At 40.5% G+C, this 19085-nt stretch overlaps 1 protein-coding gene across 1 annotated transcript in view; it reads right to left on the bottom strand.

Moving 5' to 3' along the window:
* The window catches only part of LOC136151249 (uncharacterized), a 226314-nt gene that overhangs the window by 152734 nt on the left and 54495 nt on the right, over positions 1-19085 (bottom strand). The window contains 1 exon segment of the mRNA XM_065912192.1: positions 7311-7544. Within this exon segment, the coding sequence (XP_065768264.1) occupies positions 7311-7544 (234 nt within the window).

Genomic DNA, 19085 nt, shown 5'->3' with positions numbered 1-19085 from the left:
ACACTAATAGCCAGGGCTATTCATTATGGATGGTAATAATCAATAATCAAAAAAAAAAGCCGTCATACTCAAGCTCGAGTTTTCCTAAAATCACTCCTTCCTATGAGTTATTAAAATCATTTCAATTCTTTGATATTAAATGTCACACAGAAAATAACCTCTTGCGAAATGTTGGGTTCATCATAGTTTAAGAATTAATACTTTAGGTCATTTTAATCAGTTTCTGATATATGTCGTTTTCAGAGAGCACTTCAGGGAAGAACGCTGGAACCGTGACTAATAATGACAAGAACATGAACTATATTCTTCATATACATACTGGAATCAGAACATTACTGTAGTCCCTTACCATCTTAAGTATTTAGGAAGCTTCAAATAAAAAATAAATTTGCCCACTTCACTGATATTGAGCATCTTTTTTTCAGGCATAAAACTCCAAACTTATTAATTTCATGGCTATATTTTAAAATGAGAGCCAGTGCTAGCTGGATGACTACATGATAAGTGTCTCAAAAGTTCAAGAAAAGGCACTAAATTTTTCACAGTATTTGGGTTTCATTCTGAGTAATAAAAATATGCCACCCCTTTAATAATGAATAATAGATTCTCAGTTTGATTTACATGCATGGATTAAATGTCATGTTTGAAAAGTTGCCATTTTATTCATATTGGATTTCCCTCCAGTAAAACAAAAATGGTGCCCATCTACTGCTATAATAACGATACCTTGCCACACTGAAGTATAAATATTAACTGGTTGATATACTTCTTAAAAGGCTTCTCAGGTGGCGCTAGCAGCAAAGAACCTGCCTGCCAATACAGGAGCCTTAAGTGGGGCGGGATCAGTCCTTGGGTCTATAGGGAAGATGCCCTATAGAACGGCGTGGCAACCCACTCCAGCCCGCTTGCCTAGAGGATCCCACGGACAGAGGACCCTGGTGGGCGACAGTCCACAGGCTCGCAAACAGTCAGACACGACTGGAGCAACTTAGCACACAAGAGTGCATACTTCTTAAAATTCTATACATCCATGGAATAGCTCAATAACACAGCAAGCTGAAGCAACCTTATTTCAATGATGCCAAATTGATGCATTGAATTCTACAAGGTTGAAGTTAATCGTTGCTTCTTTTTTCCCATTAAATCAAAGGACAATTCATTGTCACCAGCTCTTTAGGAGCCCTTATATTAGCTTTTATAGGACCACCATAGCAAAGTTGCACTGACTGGAACACTTAAACAACAGGAGCTTATTTTCTCAAAGATCTGGAAGCTAGAAGTCCAAGATCAAGGTGACGCCAAGATTGATTTCTTCAGAAATCTCTCTCCTTGTTTGTCTCCCTGTGTCTTCGTGTGGTCTTCCAGTTTCCGTGTCCTAATCTCCACTGCTACTGGATTAGGATTTACCCCAGCGCTCTCATTTTAACTCAACCTCTTAAAGAGACCTTGTCTCCAAGCATAGTCACAGTCTGAGGTCCTGGGATTTAAGACCTCAGCCCCTGAATTTGGAGAGAACACAGTTCAGTATGTAAGAGGCCTCTACCTATCTGCTCCCATCTCTCACACCTTCCTTTTTACATACACACAGCGTAATTCAAGGACCAGGCTTTGCACACAGGAATCAAATGCCTTTTGGGTGAACCAACTCTGAATACAGATATATAATGATTCTTTTTCTTTAAGCACACGAGACTAAATTTGCAAAAGCTACCCAGGCAATTTGAGAGCCCTGACTTGATTTCTCCGACTCTTGATATAGTTCTTGGTCATTTGCGCATGCATGCTCAGTCGTGTTGGAGAAGGCAATGGCACCCCACTCCAGTACTCTTTTGCCTGGAAGATCGCATGGTCGGAGGAGCCTGGTGGGCTGCAGTCCATGGGGTCACTAAGAGTCGGGCACGATTGAGCGCCTTCACTTTCACTTTTCACTTTCATGCACTGGAGAAGGAAATGGCAGCCCACTCCAGTGTTCTTGCCTGGAGAATCCCAGGGACGGGGGAGCCTGGTGGGCTGCCGTCTATGGGGTCGCACAGAGTCGGAGACGACTGGAGTGACTCAGCAGCAGCAGCTCAGTCGTGTCTGGTTCTGCGACCCCATGGACTGTAGCCTGCCAGGTTCCTCTGTCCAAGGAAATCTCCAGGCACGATTACTGGAGTGGGTTTTCCATTTCCTGCTCCAGGGGTCTTCCCAACCCAGGGCTCGAACTCCCATCTCTTGCATCTCCTGCATTGGCAGGCAGATTCTTTACCGCTGAATCACCTGGGAAGCCCAGTTCTTGGTCATAGAAGGGGCCAAATAAGTTCCTCAGTTATCCATTGCTGCATAACAAACAATTCCAAAATTCAGTGCTTAGAACAATAGCATTTTTCTATGTCTCCCCATTATGTCGGTCAGAAAATCGGAGCCGACTAGGCAGAGTAACTTGCTCACCCCACAGTGTCGGCTGGGACCACTCATTGTGACTCTTCTATTACCTATATTCTTTTCCTAAGTTTGAAGTGACTATATACTTATTTATCAAACCCATATATCTATCAAACCCAAAATTATATGTTTACTTATCTCCTTTGTGTAGTTAGACAGCTATGACTAATAAAAGGAAGGCAAGTGTGGATGCAGGGAATGTGGTTCCAGAACAGGAATACATGCTTGCTGAGAACTAGACTTTGACGTGTATTTTTTTTTTTTTTAATTCTCTGATTTTCTTTGCAAAGAGCTTAAGTTGTCTTCTGTAATCAGAAAGGCCAAGATGGCTATTTTCACCTGGAAATAACAAAATCATCTGGAGAAACTTCTTCTTGGTCTTTAAAATAATCGTGTTGGTTGTTAACATCAACTGATGCACGTGGGGAGGTCTCCAAGCATGACTAAGTACTCTGGAAATTTCTAGAAGGCATGTCAACAGCTTTTATCTACCTTTCTACAGGAGAATGAGCAAGGTCAAGTTTGCTCACGCCTCAAGGAAGTCAGTTTATGAGCTCACTTCTCTCTTTTGCAAATATTTACCTAAAATATTGTTTTTGTAGTTTAAAGAGGGGAGATAAGGCTAAATACACATGAAATCATAAGACCACAAAATAATATTTATTTCCCTATTCACAACCAGTGACAGGTTCCCCATATATAATTAATGTTAAAATGATATCCTTTTCTCTAAATTGATGCATTTCTTCTCAATCAGGTTTATTTCTATTTTGGAAACTACTAACACCAAGATTTGGCTCTTAAGATTATCTTAACATTTCCTTGTAGTATTCATTATTGGTAAACTGAACTTACACGACTATGAGGTAATTTGCAACACTCAATTGGTAAACTGGGTCCAACTCTATGTGGCCCAATAGACTGCAGCCTGCCAGGCTCCTCTGTCCATGGGATTCTCCAGGCAAGAATACTGAAGCAGGTTGCCGTTTTCTTCTCCAGGGGATCTTCCCAAATCAGGGATCAAACCCAGGTCTCTTATGGCTCCTGCGTTGACAGGTAGATTCTTTGCCACTAGAACAACTTGGGAGACTATAGAGGGTGCTTGTAAACACTATCCAGGGAAATTATGCCATGTGCTTACTGTCCTCCTTAAACAATCCTCAAAATTGCCACAATTTAATATAAGTCAATTTTCTGCCTTTAAACTAGTATTCATAAAATCTTATTATTCACACTGACAGGTGATTAAAAAAAAAACACAGATGTACTTATGGAATAAAATGGGGTTAAGTACCATCAAAATCAAGTAATTTTTTTCCTTTGGTGACACAAACATTCAGTCCAAGACATGGTTTTATTTCCTGTGTGGTGTAGAGTAATATGAAAAGTGAAATATATAGGCTTAAATTGAAGGAAGCCATGGTCTTAATGGAATCATTACAGAAATTGCTCCAGAACGCTACATCCTTCCAGAAATAATAACCCTGTTATGTCAGCAAATTTGGAGTCAGCATGGGTTACCTGCTCCACACAAAGGGCCTGGTCATATTGGTTAGACCTGCCTGAGGCTTAGCCCAACATGAGCACATGACCTTTCAGAAAATGTTTTAAATTCATTAATCAATGTTCTTTGCCTGCATTTTGCTGGTTTTGCTTTTTAACCTACTATTTATATCCTTTTTTAAGATGGCCCATCCCTGTACTAATGAAAATGAGAATTATAAGCATAGCAGTTCCATCTAGTAATTAATGAAATGCTCTTTGGGCCCAGATACTATTACCAAAGTCCACCATATGACTGGGGTCCTTCTGCTGTTGTTACTTAGTCACTAAGTCATGTCTGATTCTTTGAGACCCCATGGACTGTAGCCCACCAGGCTCCTCTGTGCATGGAATTCTCCAGGCAAGAATACTGGAGTGGGTGGCCATTCCCTTCTCCAGGGGATCTTCCCTACACAGGGACTGAACCCAGGTCTCCTTCACTGCAGGCAAATTTTTTACCATCTGAGCCACCAGGGAAGACTCTCCCTCCTATCCACATAGAAATAAACGACCATCTTTCCCTGTTTAACATGAATAAGATGTCGTGAACTCTCCAACAACTATATGAAGCCAGTTTCTCCTGTTCATGGAGAAATGACGCTGACTTCAGCTTGTATTTGGAAAGGAATGACATAAATGTCTTAGATGCCCTTTTATTGGTTATATACACAAACACATTTGTGTGCTTTTGTGTTATCTGTTCCTACTCCTGAAAAATGATACTCTTTTAAACCTTGCTGTTTTAACTGTCAGTCTCCCTCAAACTGCCAGCAGAGTGACTGGCAGGCAGAACTGTGTGGTTCATGGAAAAACTTGCTAGAACCCAGTGGAATGAGCAGAACTTTGAGCAACAGCATTTTTATTCTGAAATCAAACAGCCTCTGATGACTTCTCTTTCCTGTCAAGTTCCGGAGGTATTGGTGCTTTGCTTGATTCTATTTTTGTCCTGAATTTTTGTACTTTTCTTACATACACTGCATGTGAAATAGCCTAGTAGACCTCTTTGGGGATCCAGGATTTTGCTAGGTGATACCAAGGGATGGATGTAATTCAGTGATATTTTGTCAGGCTGTTAAAGAATAAATTTTCCTTGGCTATGGCAGGAGGTAATTATTTTGGTTTGTTCCCTTCTGACACAGAGGAAGAAAATTTGGGGTTGTTATTTCAACTATTCCAAGATACTTTGTGTTCTGTTTGGTAGGAAGAGAAAAATGCATTTCACTATTGGAGGAATGAGCGGCTTCTGCTTTCCCCCACAGACCTGATGCACTTCTCAACGTTGTGCAAGTTTTTTGACAACATCAGTCTCTTTGTGGTTTTGCTCCTTGTCCCCGAAGACATTCTTGATGGACCTCTTTGTCTTCTAAACCCTCCTGACACTTAATCTGTAGCACTCTCTGTTAGTGGCTTCCCCGGTGGCTCAGCAGTAAAGAATGCAATACAGGCGATGCCGGAGACGCGGGTTGGATCCCTGGGTTGGGAAGATCCCTTGGAGAAAGAAATGGCAACCCACTCCAGTATTTTTGCCTGGAGAATCTCATGCCAGAGAAGTCTGACAGGCCACAGTCCATGGGATGGCAAAGAGTCGGACACAACTGAGTGACTAAGCATGCATGCAAACATAAAATATCTACTTATGCAGATGGCTCTAGATAGCAAGCTCTTTGAATGACATATTCAGTAGCCCAGATCCAAGCTTTAAAAGGGTAGGTACTTAATTAAAATCTACCAGAAGAATGTAGTTGCCCATTAGGTACTGGCTGAACCCTTTTTTTAAATTATTAACTAAAATCTTAGCTGTCACCACATTCCTGAAATTGTTCCGAGATAAATAGCAAGAACCAAGATCTCAGCTCATGGGCTGACCTGCACCTGCCGCCTTCTTGTCACCTGTCCTCAAGGTCTGGTTCTATAGGGGAGCGGGTTCCCCAAGGGGGTAAGTCTTCTCCATATCCTCCCTTGACTAATGCCTCTCACCTGCACCCTACACGTTTTAACAAGGCTTTGGGGATCATTCATTAGAGATAAAAAGTGTTAACCAACATTGTTCTCAAGCAAAGGTTAATTCAAAAATTGTTCAAAAAGAAGCGTTTATCACAGAAATAGACTCACATACTTAGAGAACAAATATATGTTCACCAGGGAGGAAAAGTGAGGGGAAGGACTAGTTGGGGGGGGGGTTTGAGATCGACTTTTATGCATGGCAGTATTGCAAATAGATAACCAACAAGGACCTACTGTCTAGCACAGGGAACTCTGCTCAATGTTATGTGGCAGCCGGGATGGGAGGGGAGTTTGGGGGAGAATGGAGACATGTATAAGTATGGTGGAGTCAGTCTACTCTACACATGAAACTATCACAACATTGCTAATCAGCCACACTCCACTATAAAATAAAAAGTTTAAATATATATATTTGTAAGCATTTGTCATATGTATTGAAATGAAAGTCCCCTGGTAAACATTTATGGGCTTCTCCATCAGAGACACAGAATAACTGTAACGATAATAACCACAGAAACTTCTGAATTCTTACTGTGTATTGGCACTGTGTGTTTCCACAATCACCTCATTTTTTGCAATGCCCCTGCTAAGCAGATTTTTTTACTCTTATTTTACGGATGAGTCAACTGAGGCCTGGTTCCTCAGTGAATCTTGTCAGCCCTGGTGCCCCATGATACCTACACTGATTGTTACAATGGCCATCCAAATTAGCGGTGTTGTGGCAATTCTATATTAGCAAACAGTCTATACTCAAGCCCGGCAGCTCACGCACCAGAACATAAGGGTTCGAGGACTGACCCAGCCTCCTCCTTTCTTCTCTGCGGGCTGGAGTTCCCTGTCTTAGTCCGCCTGGTGCTGTTGCCTGAGAAAAAGCTAAGCTTATCCTCTCTGCTTCCAAAGCTGACTCAAAGATCTCGAACCCCTCACTTCTCATCCTTGCATCCATGATCACTCTCTAATCTTACTTAACCCTAGCCTCCTCCTCCAGCACTGTCTCCTCCAGAATTCCTTTGCTTGGTAAACACTTCCCCCATATCCATGATCTGTTTTCCGAACAACCTCCATCTTTTCTTCCTATCTAAAGCTGGGTTCTCGCCTACAATCAGTGTCCCCGGCTGCCTACCAAGGTATACACACAACTGCACACACACAAAATACACATGGGAGTGACCTCTTGGCGTATAACACAGAGCTTGGCTCATTCTGGGTGCTTATTAGGTGTTTGCTGAATGATGAATGAAATTCTTTCTGTTTAGTGCACGAAGTTGAATATCTAAAACCATCTCTAGAGGTGAAAAGCTTGGACAGACAGTGATCCATGAGCAAAAGGACCAGCTTACCACATAAAGGCTTTCATGGAAAAACAATCCCACATCATAAAAGTTTCCAGCGTGCCTCACTGGGTGTGTTGTGGTCTTCAGCTGCTCCGCCGGGTACCACTGCAAGACACGGCCGCCTGGTTGGCCAAGCAGGGACACCTTGAGGAGGCAGGAGCCTTGGGGCACCTTGTTCTTGAGGCCCCTGATGCACTCCATCTGTATCTGAAGAGCCTGAGGTGGCCGACTCTGATCAACCTGAAGAAAAGACGGGTTTCTTGAATTTCTTGGACAATGCAGGAATTGGGTAAAACCACACAGTTAGCCACAATGCGCTTCTCAGGGAGGGAAAAAGTAGACAATTATTTTTACTCAACCTGTAATTGTCAGGTATTAGCCGTGATAACAGAGGTGGACTATAGGAGATGCAATTAGGGGGTCAAAAGGCAGGCCTACCGATTATGCGAGGGAAAGTTTAGCCAGTTCTTAAGCGTGGTATGTTAATGATCTGTGACATCAGAAACCATTCATCTATTATAATGAGAGAGAATGGACAGGAAACCAACACTTCTGAAAACCACACAGCAGGCCTCTTAAGGGATGGATGAACATGGACAGCAAGCTTGAACGGTGACAGCCCTCACCTCTCTCACTAATCACAGATCATGGGCCCCATTGATGAGTGATGTGCCAAACAGGTCAGACTAACACCTCACCTGATCGAATGCTTGCCTTTAATTTCAACATGAGGTCACCTTGCCCCACAGGCTTCAACTGAGAGTCTAAATAAATAAAGGAAGAAGGGCATTTCTATCTGCTTCAGCCTAAAACTTGGCATGAACTGCATGTAACTAAAGAATAGGATGGAAGAATATTTTACAGCACATTTGAATTTCATTGCTTACCTGCAGCTGGGACCAAAGGGCCATTCATTTTTAGTAAATGCTGAAAAGTTGGTACAAACTGATAAGCTGTTTAATGTCCTATTGCTTCAGATTACACAAAAATTAAACTGAGATTATTAATAACTCAAAAGTCATAAAGTCATGTTTTCCACCCTAATAGCCTTAAGGATAATTTGACCTTAAAGAATTCTCTATTACATTGTGCTTTAAGCAAAATTAATGTCATTTTTAGAAACAAGTTACTCTCCTGGCTACCCATGTTGGTAGCACCATCCGTTAATATGCAGTTAACAGTGAAGCACTTTTTAATCCTGCCTAGACTTTATTTTGTAAGAGATAATATATATTTCCATATAGACAGCATGCTTCTGGAATCAAATCACAGTTAAGTAAACAATGAAAGTTGCTAAACTTCTTCTGCTCTTTTCATATAAGTCAGACTTAAACACTAATCAGAATAACAATTATTTTTTGGTTTAATTATAAAATCTTAATTAACAATAAAGACTTAACCTTCGCATTTTGGTTGCCAAAAATATTTTAAAAATTAACACCGTGTGAATAAATAAGACAATCTCTTTAAACCTCAAGGCAGGATTACTGATGCAGGCAGACAGAGTTATTAAACACATTCTAAATTAAACGCCTCTATGAATTTTATACTGAAATATATTGTGATAGTTTTGCATGCCAAATGTGACATTTTGTATTTCATATTCATCTTCTGTAGTAATTTTGGAAATGTCATACAAACAAAGATTTTGTCATTTACCAATGGAATTACTATGCATGGCCGCTTAGCCATCTTTTGCTGGCTCTCGTGGTTGTTTCAAGTCAGCAAGCCATAAAAAATCTTTATCTCTCTGAAACACAGCAATTTGGAAGATAATCGAATGGTGACTAGGGGGCAGAAATGCCAGTCTGAGGAATTATACCACAATCTCTCTTGCATTTACAACCTTCCTCAGAGCGAGTGTCAGCAGAGGAGAGAGAGGAGATGGAAAATTCATCAAATGTCAAGCCTTGTCTCATTTGCATGGTGGCAAGTCAGCCTCATTGTCTAGGGAGAACCCAGCCTGGCTCCATGGACCCAGTTTAGAGGAATTCCAGTGGCTTCGTGATGGAACGTTTTAGCATCTCTATTTCCACATAGCACCCTCCTCAAAATGAGTTATTAAGACTTGCTAGGGGCGTCCCTGCAGGTCCAGTGGTTAAGACTTCACGCTTCTACTGCAGGGGTGTGGGTTCAAGCCCGGGTCGGAGAACTAGGATCCCACATGCCACAGGGCTGGGCCAAAAAGCCAAAGGAATTAATTAATTTTTTTAAGACCTGCTAGAACTGTTTCTCTAAAGGGTGGGCCCTGCAAGAGGAAAGGCACAACAAGAAAGTGAGTCAGTGAAATTGACCTTAGAGTTAACTTCTTTACACCAGAGGGAAAAAGGCTCCGGAAACTCACCTTCCAGCGGGGCCAAGGCCATGTTGCTCCCTTTGACAGCTGGGTTACTTCTGGGAGGGTACCAAGCTTGGCTATGCCGCCTGCCTCACAAACATTTGGATCTGCAATTACTCGTTGACTCATAGTTCTGTAGCAGGTATAGTAAGAGGGGCGATGAAAAGAAGAGAAACTGATGATGGGGGATAATGGAAAAGTTCGCCTTTGATACAACGCACAATCTGTCATGTCCATTGCACATTTTCTCGGAATAACAAGAGTCAGAGAAACGCCAGGTTACAGTGGATTCAGGTAGGGAGGTGAGTCATTTTTGAAATGAGACCCTATAAAATATGTGACTCTCTATATAAGAGGAGGGCGAGGCAACCCACTCCAGTACTCTTGCCTGGAGAATCCCATGGACGGGGGAGCTTGGCAGGCTACAGTCCATAGGGTCACACAGAGTGGGACATGATTGAGAGGACTTAGCATGCACGCATGCAAGAGTTCCATTCCTGGGCCAGGAAGATGCCATGGGGAGGAAATGTCAACCCACTCCAGTATTCTTGCCTGGGAAATTCCATGGACAGTCCACAGGGTCACAAAGAGCCGGACAACTTAGCAACCAAACAACAACATATGAACTAAAAATCTTCCAACAGTTAAAATATGACTTGTTTTGGAAAGTACCAGATCCAATGCTTGATAAAATATGTTACCACCTTCTTTTCTATCACCACCCCTTCAATCTTATGAATTGTTGGAGAAACCATGGGGAAGAATTATTTAAATACACGAATAGCTGATATGACATAATCTTTTAATTTTTTTTAATACAACGTCCAGAGATCAAAATCTACCCATGCATGCTAAGTCACTTCAGTTATGTCCCACTCTTTGTGACCCTGTGGACTGCAGTCCGCGGGGCTCCTCTGTCCAGGGGATTCTTCAGGCAAGAATACTGGCGTGAGTTGCCATTTCCTTCTCCAGGGTATTTTCCAGACCCAGTGATTGAATCCACATCTCTTATGTCTCCTGCATTGCCAAATGGTGTCTTTACCACTGTGCCACCTGGGAAGTCTTCAAGATCTATGTCTAGCTTCAAAATGTTCCCCAAGCTTTTTCCTCCTATTAACATTCACTGGCTTGATTTGAGGTTCTTCTTTATCCCTCTTTTTTTTTTCCTTCTTTCTTTCTTTTTTTTTTTTCCTGATCTTCGCGAGTCCTAACAGCCAGCATTTCCGAATTCATTTGAATTAAGAAGGATCTTGCATTTCACTTCTCCTGACTTAAGCTTAATTCCATCAGCAGGGCCATCTGTGACGATGACAGCCCCTCCACCAGAGGAATGGCCTTTTTGGATCTCATAGCTGATTTAGTTTCCTGGGATAGAAATGATTCCCCTTAATTTAGTTAGAGCTACATTGACACAAGAGTCCATTAGGGCACCCATTTGCTGGCAATTCAATTTCAAATTAAATACACTTTGTTGTAAATTTTATTACTTTTAAACTACTGTATCTATTGTCTGTAATGGCCCTATTATACAGTTATGAAGGTAAACCGATTTCATTAGTAAACATCAGACATGTTCTGTAAACCACAGTGAGATGTGTTCCTCAGTTTCTTTCTTTGTTCCTGTGGCAAAAAAAATGTAAAGCCCTCGTGAAATATCCTAAAAACTTAATCTAAATAATTATATACTGAATTCATGATAATCATCCTAAGGAGGGGTAAGAAAGCAGGGTTCTCAGCTGTAATTTGAGTTCATTGTAATTAAAGGGTTTCTAAAAATACCTTCCTTAGTCAAAAAGGAATGCGCCGCACATCAAAAGGTTAATAAACAGCTTCAAGAGGATGCCAGCTACCTAGAGATAAGTTTAGTGGTTCGTGGCCCCTTGCAGTCATCATACGCCAGACCATCACCTCACTTTTGAATCAGGACTTGTAACACAGTGTTCTTTTTTCTCCTGTATACAGCTATTATCAATTTTGTAATTACATAAATACGCATATACGTTTGTGCACTATATAAAATCTAATTTTATAAAAATACCCCCATCAAAGTCGCTCAGTAGTCCTCCACCCAAAGATAAACGCTGCTGAAATACTGAGAGGTCTATTTTTCACAGCCAGGGCTTCCCTGGTGGCTCAATGGGAAAGAGCCCGCCTGCCAAAGCAGGAGACGTGGGTTCCATCCCTGGATTGGAGAAGGGAATGGCAACCCACTCCTGTATTCTAGACTTGGAAATCCCATGGACAGAGGAGCTTGGCGGGCTGCAGTCCGTAGGGTCGCGAAGAGTCAGACACGACTGGCCCACTGAGCATGAGAATTCTTCACAGCAAGATAGCAAGACTCACTGTTTTTTCTTTTACAACATGAGGCTGATGCTGTAGGTACTTTGTAACCTGCATTTCTCACTTTGTGCATTATACATATTTTCCAGGAGATTAATTTTTTTAAGTACAAATTTTTATCAATGACTTAGTATTTAATTTTAAGTGTCTACCATAATTTATTTAAATAATCCCTTGTTGTTGGATAGTTAGTTCAAATTTTCATGACCATAAGTTAGCCTGTAATTAATTTTCTCTTGCACATAATGTGGTGCCAACGTCCCTGGCTATTTTGGAATTAAGTCCCATCACTAGAAATGTAGCATGTAGTAGATATGCTTGTCCATACCTTACTGAGTATCGGAAGGAAACCTCAGCAATATGTAATCCTGCCCATATGGCCTATTTTTTCAAGTACTGAATAATATTCACAGACAGATATCAGATGACACCTTATTTCCACTGCTAGTAGGATTAGGAGTTAAGTAAAATGGCGATGAATAAACAGCACTGGTGTATAATAAGGTTTCTCTCCATGAAGTTGACATTTTGAACCACATAATTCTTTGTTGCCCTGTGCATTATGGAATGTTTAGCAAGATCCTTGGCCTCTGCCCACTAGATGCTGTTAACAGCATCCCCCTTAGGTCCAGTCATGACAATCAAAAATATCTCCAGTTATTGCTAAATGTCCCCTAGGGGCAAAATTGATCCCTGCTGTGAACCGCAGTATTAACTAGTATTTATTTAGTGCTTCTCATGTTCAGGGCATTCTTTGAAATGCATTATATTTATTATCTCATTTAACCCTTAAAATAATCCACCAAAGTATTATTATTCTTGCTTCACTGATGAAAAGCTGACGCTGAGTAAAGTTCTATCCCTCAACATCCTGTTAGAGGTCACGCAGTCAAAGAGGGGGAAGCTTGGACTTCAACGGGAGGCCATCCCCCCGGAGAACCTCTGAACCTGTAGCTATTACCCCTGCACCTCCTAATCTGAGACGCAGGGGCAGAAACTGCCACGTCCCAACCTTAGAAGTTCCTACACTGGCTCAGGGGTTTGGATAGCCTCTGAAAGGTTGGAAGTCTCCTCCCTAAACTGTCCTGTATGAGCGAAAAGGCAGATACATCCCAGGAGGAAATGGGGTCATGGGTCTCACACACTGGAACCTTAGGGGGAATCAAACCAAGGGGTGCCTGTCACCTATGATTAGCCCATAATTAGTCCATACCAAAAGAAACAAACAAGAAAGTAAAACGCATTAAATGTACCACTAAGGGAACGTACCTCTCAAATGTTCTGCTGCTCTTTAAACATGACATAGGAATGTATTCACTGAGTCCTTCCCCATCAAATCTCAAATCCTGCATGAAAGAAAACAGAAATGAAAAAACAAAAAAGATATTCAAAATGTACTTGAACATCTGTGTAAAACCTGACTTTTCCAAGACCAGGGTAAGGTTTAAGTTTAGGTTCCAAATATGAACATGGGAATTATAGCAATAGTGGCCACCTTACGGACTTCCCAGGTGGCTCAGTGGTAAAGAACTCACTTGTCAAGGCAGGAGATGTGGGTTCGATCACTGGGTTGGGAAGATCTCCTGGAGAAAAAAAATTGAAACCCACTCCAGTTCTCTTGCCTGGGAAATCCCAAGGACAGAGGAGCCTGGCAGGCTACAGTCCATGGGGTTACAAAAGACTTAATGGCTAAACAATGAACAACAAGCCACCTTATTACGAAATCTGAATTTTCTCAGTCTGCTTAGTTACTTTTTGGCCAAAAATGTAGACAGAATAGTAAATGATATAACCAAAAGAAGGAGAAATGCCTTGGGGATAACAACTCAGCTTTCTTTGTCTCTTTCTATTTCTCTGTTCTCTCTCTCTGTCTCTCCATCTGGCTCTGATATACACACCCTTTAATGGTGCAATTTAACAAGACAGAAATGGATATGTGGCTAGATATTTAGGCTGCTAGCGATGTTAATAGTAATTCTGATCATATAATTTATGATTCAATCTGGGACATTTTGAAGTCAAGGGGAGATTTTAATTATTTTAGGACAACAGGCATAACCCAGAACTCTCCCTTGAAAACTGTAATATATAGTAATCCTATCAAAACATTGCTCCAGATGTTCTGAGAGGGTACCATACAGGAATATATCAACATATTGACTGAAAATAAATGATGAGAGAGAGAGGGAACTCAGGATGGAAGCTGCAGCCCTTTATAACCTAATCCTGGAAGTGACACTCCATCACTTCTACTGTATGGTATTGGTCATACAGATCAATTATCCTTGTACAGTGTCAGAGGGAATTACACAAAGGTATGAATAACAGGCAGTGGTGGTTAAAAAAAAAAAAAAGTCTGCCACTGCAGGAGACATAAGAGATACAGGTTCTATCCTTGGGTAGGAAAGATCTTCTGGAGGAGGGCATGGCAACCCTCCAGTATTTTCGCCTGGAGAATCCCATGGACAGAGGAGCTGGTGGGCTACAGTCCCTAGATTTGCAAAGAGTCAGACACAACTGAAGCAACTTAGCACACACGCTTGAATACCAGAAGGCTAGAAGCATGCTTCTACAGGGATTAGGAAATCCAGACAAGTGTGGAAAGTCCTTGATTAAGCCTCAAGATCTGAGAATAACTCTGTGGCTCTCAGCTCTGTTCTCTGGACTCTTGGTGTCATCTTCTGGACCTCCCTTTCTTTTTTCATGAAAGGTAGCACACGCTAACTTCTAAGTGATTTTCTGACCCTGTTTCCTGCCAGTAGTATTTTGGAATTCAGAGACCTCTTTTTATTTTGTCCTCTCTCTGTTCTTTTCAATCAAAGCAGGTGATTTCTCTGCTCATGTAATTCCACCTAAGGCTTTGTTGGTCTTCCATTAATCTTAGTGGATTATACCTCATTAGACATTGATGATTTTCACTATGTTCTTATTTTTTTAATGGCATAATGAAGGTGAAATTTTTCTAACTAACTCTGCATGCCCTTACAAAACTAACATAGTCATTTGTGAATTCCCTGCTTTTAAGCTGTGTCCACTAGGCTGTCCAGTCATTTCTTATAATGAAGCCACCAGCAGAAAGTGGCGTGTAGTAAGAGACCAGTATCCATAATGCTCTGCTTCACTGAGTGCAGCTAGAACTAGTCAGGGCAACTGGAGTCATAAGTTTATGTATTTTATTTCTGACTTGATCTTTTAAAATATTGAAAATTGAGGTGAGGTTGTCAGCATGGAATGTTCGGTTAAGGAGTCCCAAACAACATGACTGCATGATTATTACCCTAAATTCAGCAAAATTTAAGTCTACTGCCTTAAAGACATAATGTTTTGGTTTTTATTTTTTATTTCTCTAAAATAGTCCGGCTTCATTAATTCTCTCTACTGAACTGATCCAAGAGAGGAAAATATAGTTGGAAAACCTGTTAGTCCACTTGAGAACATGTTTTTAAAACATAAATTTCAAGAGGGAAGGATTAGACACCAGAGTCTCTTATGCATACTCTCTGTTTGAACCTTCTTCATAAATATTTCCTACTTGTAAAAGAAAAAATTAAACAGATATAAAATAATTGTCATGTGGTCATAGTAATACTTTAAAGGCTCTTCATCATCTGAGCAAATTTGTTATATCTCTGAAGTCTTATTGAACACTAAAATGGGATGGAGTCATAGCTAATAATTTTTTTAACCTAAACTAACATATTTTTTTTCTGAAAAGAACTGGAAGCAATCTAATACATATATTAGATTCAATATATAATATTCTGATATATATATTAGATTCGATGCTTCAGGTTCTTTTCAGAAAATCTTGATAAACCTATGAGACATTTTTACATGAAATATATATATACACACATATATTTTAAAGTTGGAAAGGACTTTAAATATGAATTATTCAATTCATTATGTACATTTTCTTCTTTCATATTCACAAAAGTTGGTGATGTAAATTTTAGCCCACACTAAATACCTCAGGGATATCTGAGCTATGAAGAGGCAACAAGAGGTAAAATATATGTTAGATGTCAAAAAGCCATTTACTAAGCAGTCTTTTTACTATCAAAAATATATTTCCTGAAATGAAGGTACTTACTATAAAGGAAAAACAAGTGGTTTGGAGAAGCTTGTTTTTACATTTATAAATTTATAGTTTTTTTCCTATTAGCAATATATTTATGGGGATTTTCAAGCATGCTTGTTCTTTTTTTGACTCTATAACTGTCTCTCCCTTTGCATTGAGGTCATTCATCTTAAGGTTTCATTATTATTGTGTGTAACTTTCACTAACAATTCTTTCAGGAAGTAGGTTGGTGGGTTACAGTTCCGCAACCATGGACAGAGGAGCCCGGAGGGTTAGTCCGTGGGGTTGCAGAGTCAGACATGACTAGGCACACACACACATGTGTGTATATTTGAAAATCTAAACCAAAGGCATTAAAGCAAAATCAAAATGCAAAATGCACTCAATAAGCTCCTTTGCTTCCAATTCATTACGTAATAATCTCATCGGATCTAGGACGACAGAATCACAGAAAAAAGGGATGTCCACAGTTTTATTTCTCCAAAAATAATTAATTCAACTTTATTGATCGTCCTCTTGGGACACTGAGTGCATTAAAATTTTAAGCAATAATTCAAATGCTCCCAGCTCATTCATCTTTAGTAGCTGAACTGTCAGAAGTTGTGAGAACTATTGTTAATCCCTGTTTTACAGACTGAAAACAAAAAACTAAGTCAGAGAGATGTTAACTTGCTCAAGATGACTTAGTAGGATGTGGAATCACTGAGATTCAAACCCCGGCTGTCCGCCCCCAGAGCTGTGCTCTCCCCTGCATGCCACACCTCCCACTTCTATGTCGTATCACCAAATATCATTTCTAAGACCCTCTCCTAAGAGTCAAGCGAATCCAGAAGCTAAGCTTTAAAAATGAAAGCAGCACACTAATAGTAACTGACTTTCATATAGTACTTTATTCAAAAAGACACTTACGGAAACTTTTTTGCGTTTCTCTTTCACAGCATTATGAAGGAAGAAGGCGGGGATCGTCCCCACTGTTCTCCAGATAAGGACACTGAGCTACAGAACATCTTCAAAGAGGATGTGCTTAAGATCACACAAGTGGAACGTGATGTAGCAGGATTCCCAGTCAAGCACGTTCTTTTGTAACTTGGTGAATTTCTTTCTTCTGTTTTGATCACACGGCAGAGAGCCCACTTGTCTGGCTTATAGTTTTGAAAACAATAGACTAAATGTCTTCAACTGTTTTACCTAAAGATATTTTGACTGATTCCTACATGCGTTCCTATTTTTCTGGTTAATCCACATCTTTCTTCAATCTAGAGATACCGGGACAGCCTCACAGAGACCAGCCATTCCCTTCTAGGAATCAAGCCCGGGATGGCTCAGTTATCACTGCCTCGGGTGGTACACCAAAGATGGATAAAAACAGAACAGGACTGTCATCCAAGGAAACAGACCACACAAGAACTAGCATTCACAATTCATCTGTACAAGTGTGTCTTAAAAAAATTAACTCATTGCTAAAATCACAAGGCCAGTAATTCATGTGTCTGTTGACTATTGGGTTCATAAATGCATCTGGTAAAGAATCCGTCTGCAAGGTGGGAGACGTAGGTTCAATCCCTGAGTTAGGAAGATCCCCTGGAGGAGGGCATGGCAACCCACTCCAGAATTCTGGCCTGGAGAATTCCAGGGACACAGTCCATGGGGTTGCAAAGAGTAGGACACAACTGAGTGACTTTCACTTCACCTCACTTCAAAGAAAAGCAAAATTTAAAGAGCAAAGTACCTTATCTCTTGGAGTCAGTTGCTACTGTGTTATTGCTGACATATCCTGGGCTTTTCTCTTTGGTCTGTAATTTCCTGAACTTTCTTTTACCTACACTGCCTCCAGATGTTGGTCTGACCTAGACTGTCCAAACCCTTTGGCAAGCTCAAAAACCAACAAAACCTCTTCCTCCTGCTTGAACAACCTTAGTATTGTACTATGAGATTTCCTCCTGTTTATGATCATCCTTTAGTGTATAGCTAGTCAACACCATCTCCAGCTATTTTTCTCCAACACTTCCTTTATTCATTACCTCTTTGACAATGGAAATGGGAAATGCAAATAGAAAAATTCTGCTCCAAACTTCATCTGTCCCCCACCACTGCTTCCCTAAATGTGTTTCCACTCTTAAATGATTTCCTCTCACTCAAGGACAAGCAAATAAGAGGTCAAAGGAGAAATTGAAAAATATGTTGAACTAAATGATAAAGCATAACATCTCTAAATTAGTGGAATAGAGCCAAGAAATACAGAGAAGAATATTTACAGCATTCAAAGTCTACATTGTAGTGAAGATATGTAAAATCAATGATGTATGCTTTTACCTTAAGACATTTAAGAAAAAAAGCAAATTAACCCCAAAGTAAGCAAATGCAGCTGTACTCAAGAGTCTGATTCTTTTTTGTTGTTTGACTATTAACAGTTTCAAGACCCACCTTCCACCCCAAGCTCCTCTTCTACTCCAGACATTCCCCACCTCGGTGTCAATGGGAAGTTCAAATCATACAAGCACCTGCTGCTCACGGAAATTTCACCCTGACCCCACCACCTAACCACAGTCAAGCCAAACCCTCTCCACCCCCTGCTTTCGCAAGCTATTTGTAAGCCTGAGCTGCTCTTCCCAAAAAGCATCATCACATGAGTAATAAGCCTTGTCATATCCTCTTTTTCTCCAGTTTTTTTTTAATTTTAAATATTTTTTAATTGAAGTGTAGCTAACTTAAAATGGTGTGTTAGTTTGAAGTGTGTGCAGTGATATACAGCTATACATACTATATATATCTACTTTTTTCAGATTCTTTTCCCTTATAGGTTATTACAAAATATTAAGTAGAGTTCTCTCTGCAATATAGGAGATCTTTGTTGGTTATCTGTTTATGCATAAAACAGTAGTGTGGCTGTCTTAATCCCAGACCCCTAATTCATCCTTCTCCTGTCTTTCCCCTTGGTAACCATACATTTTGGGGGGGGGGGGTTCTATTTTCTTTTGTATATAAGTTCACTTTTTAAGATTCCACATATAAGCAGCATCAT

The sequence above is a fragment of the Muntiacus reevesi genome, chromosome 20 (genome assembly GCF_963930625.1).
Source record: "Muntiacus reevesi chromosome 20, mMunRee1.1, whole genome shotgun sequence".
Taxonomy (NCBI): domain Eukaryota; kingdom Metazoa; phylum Chordata; class Mammalia; order Artiodactyla; family Cervidae; genus Muntiacus; species Muntiacus reevesi.
The sequence above is the reverse complement of the archived record's forward strand: the minus strand, read 5'-3'. Positions and strand labels throughout refer to the sequence as shown.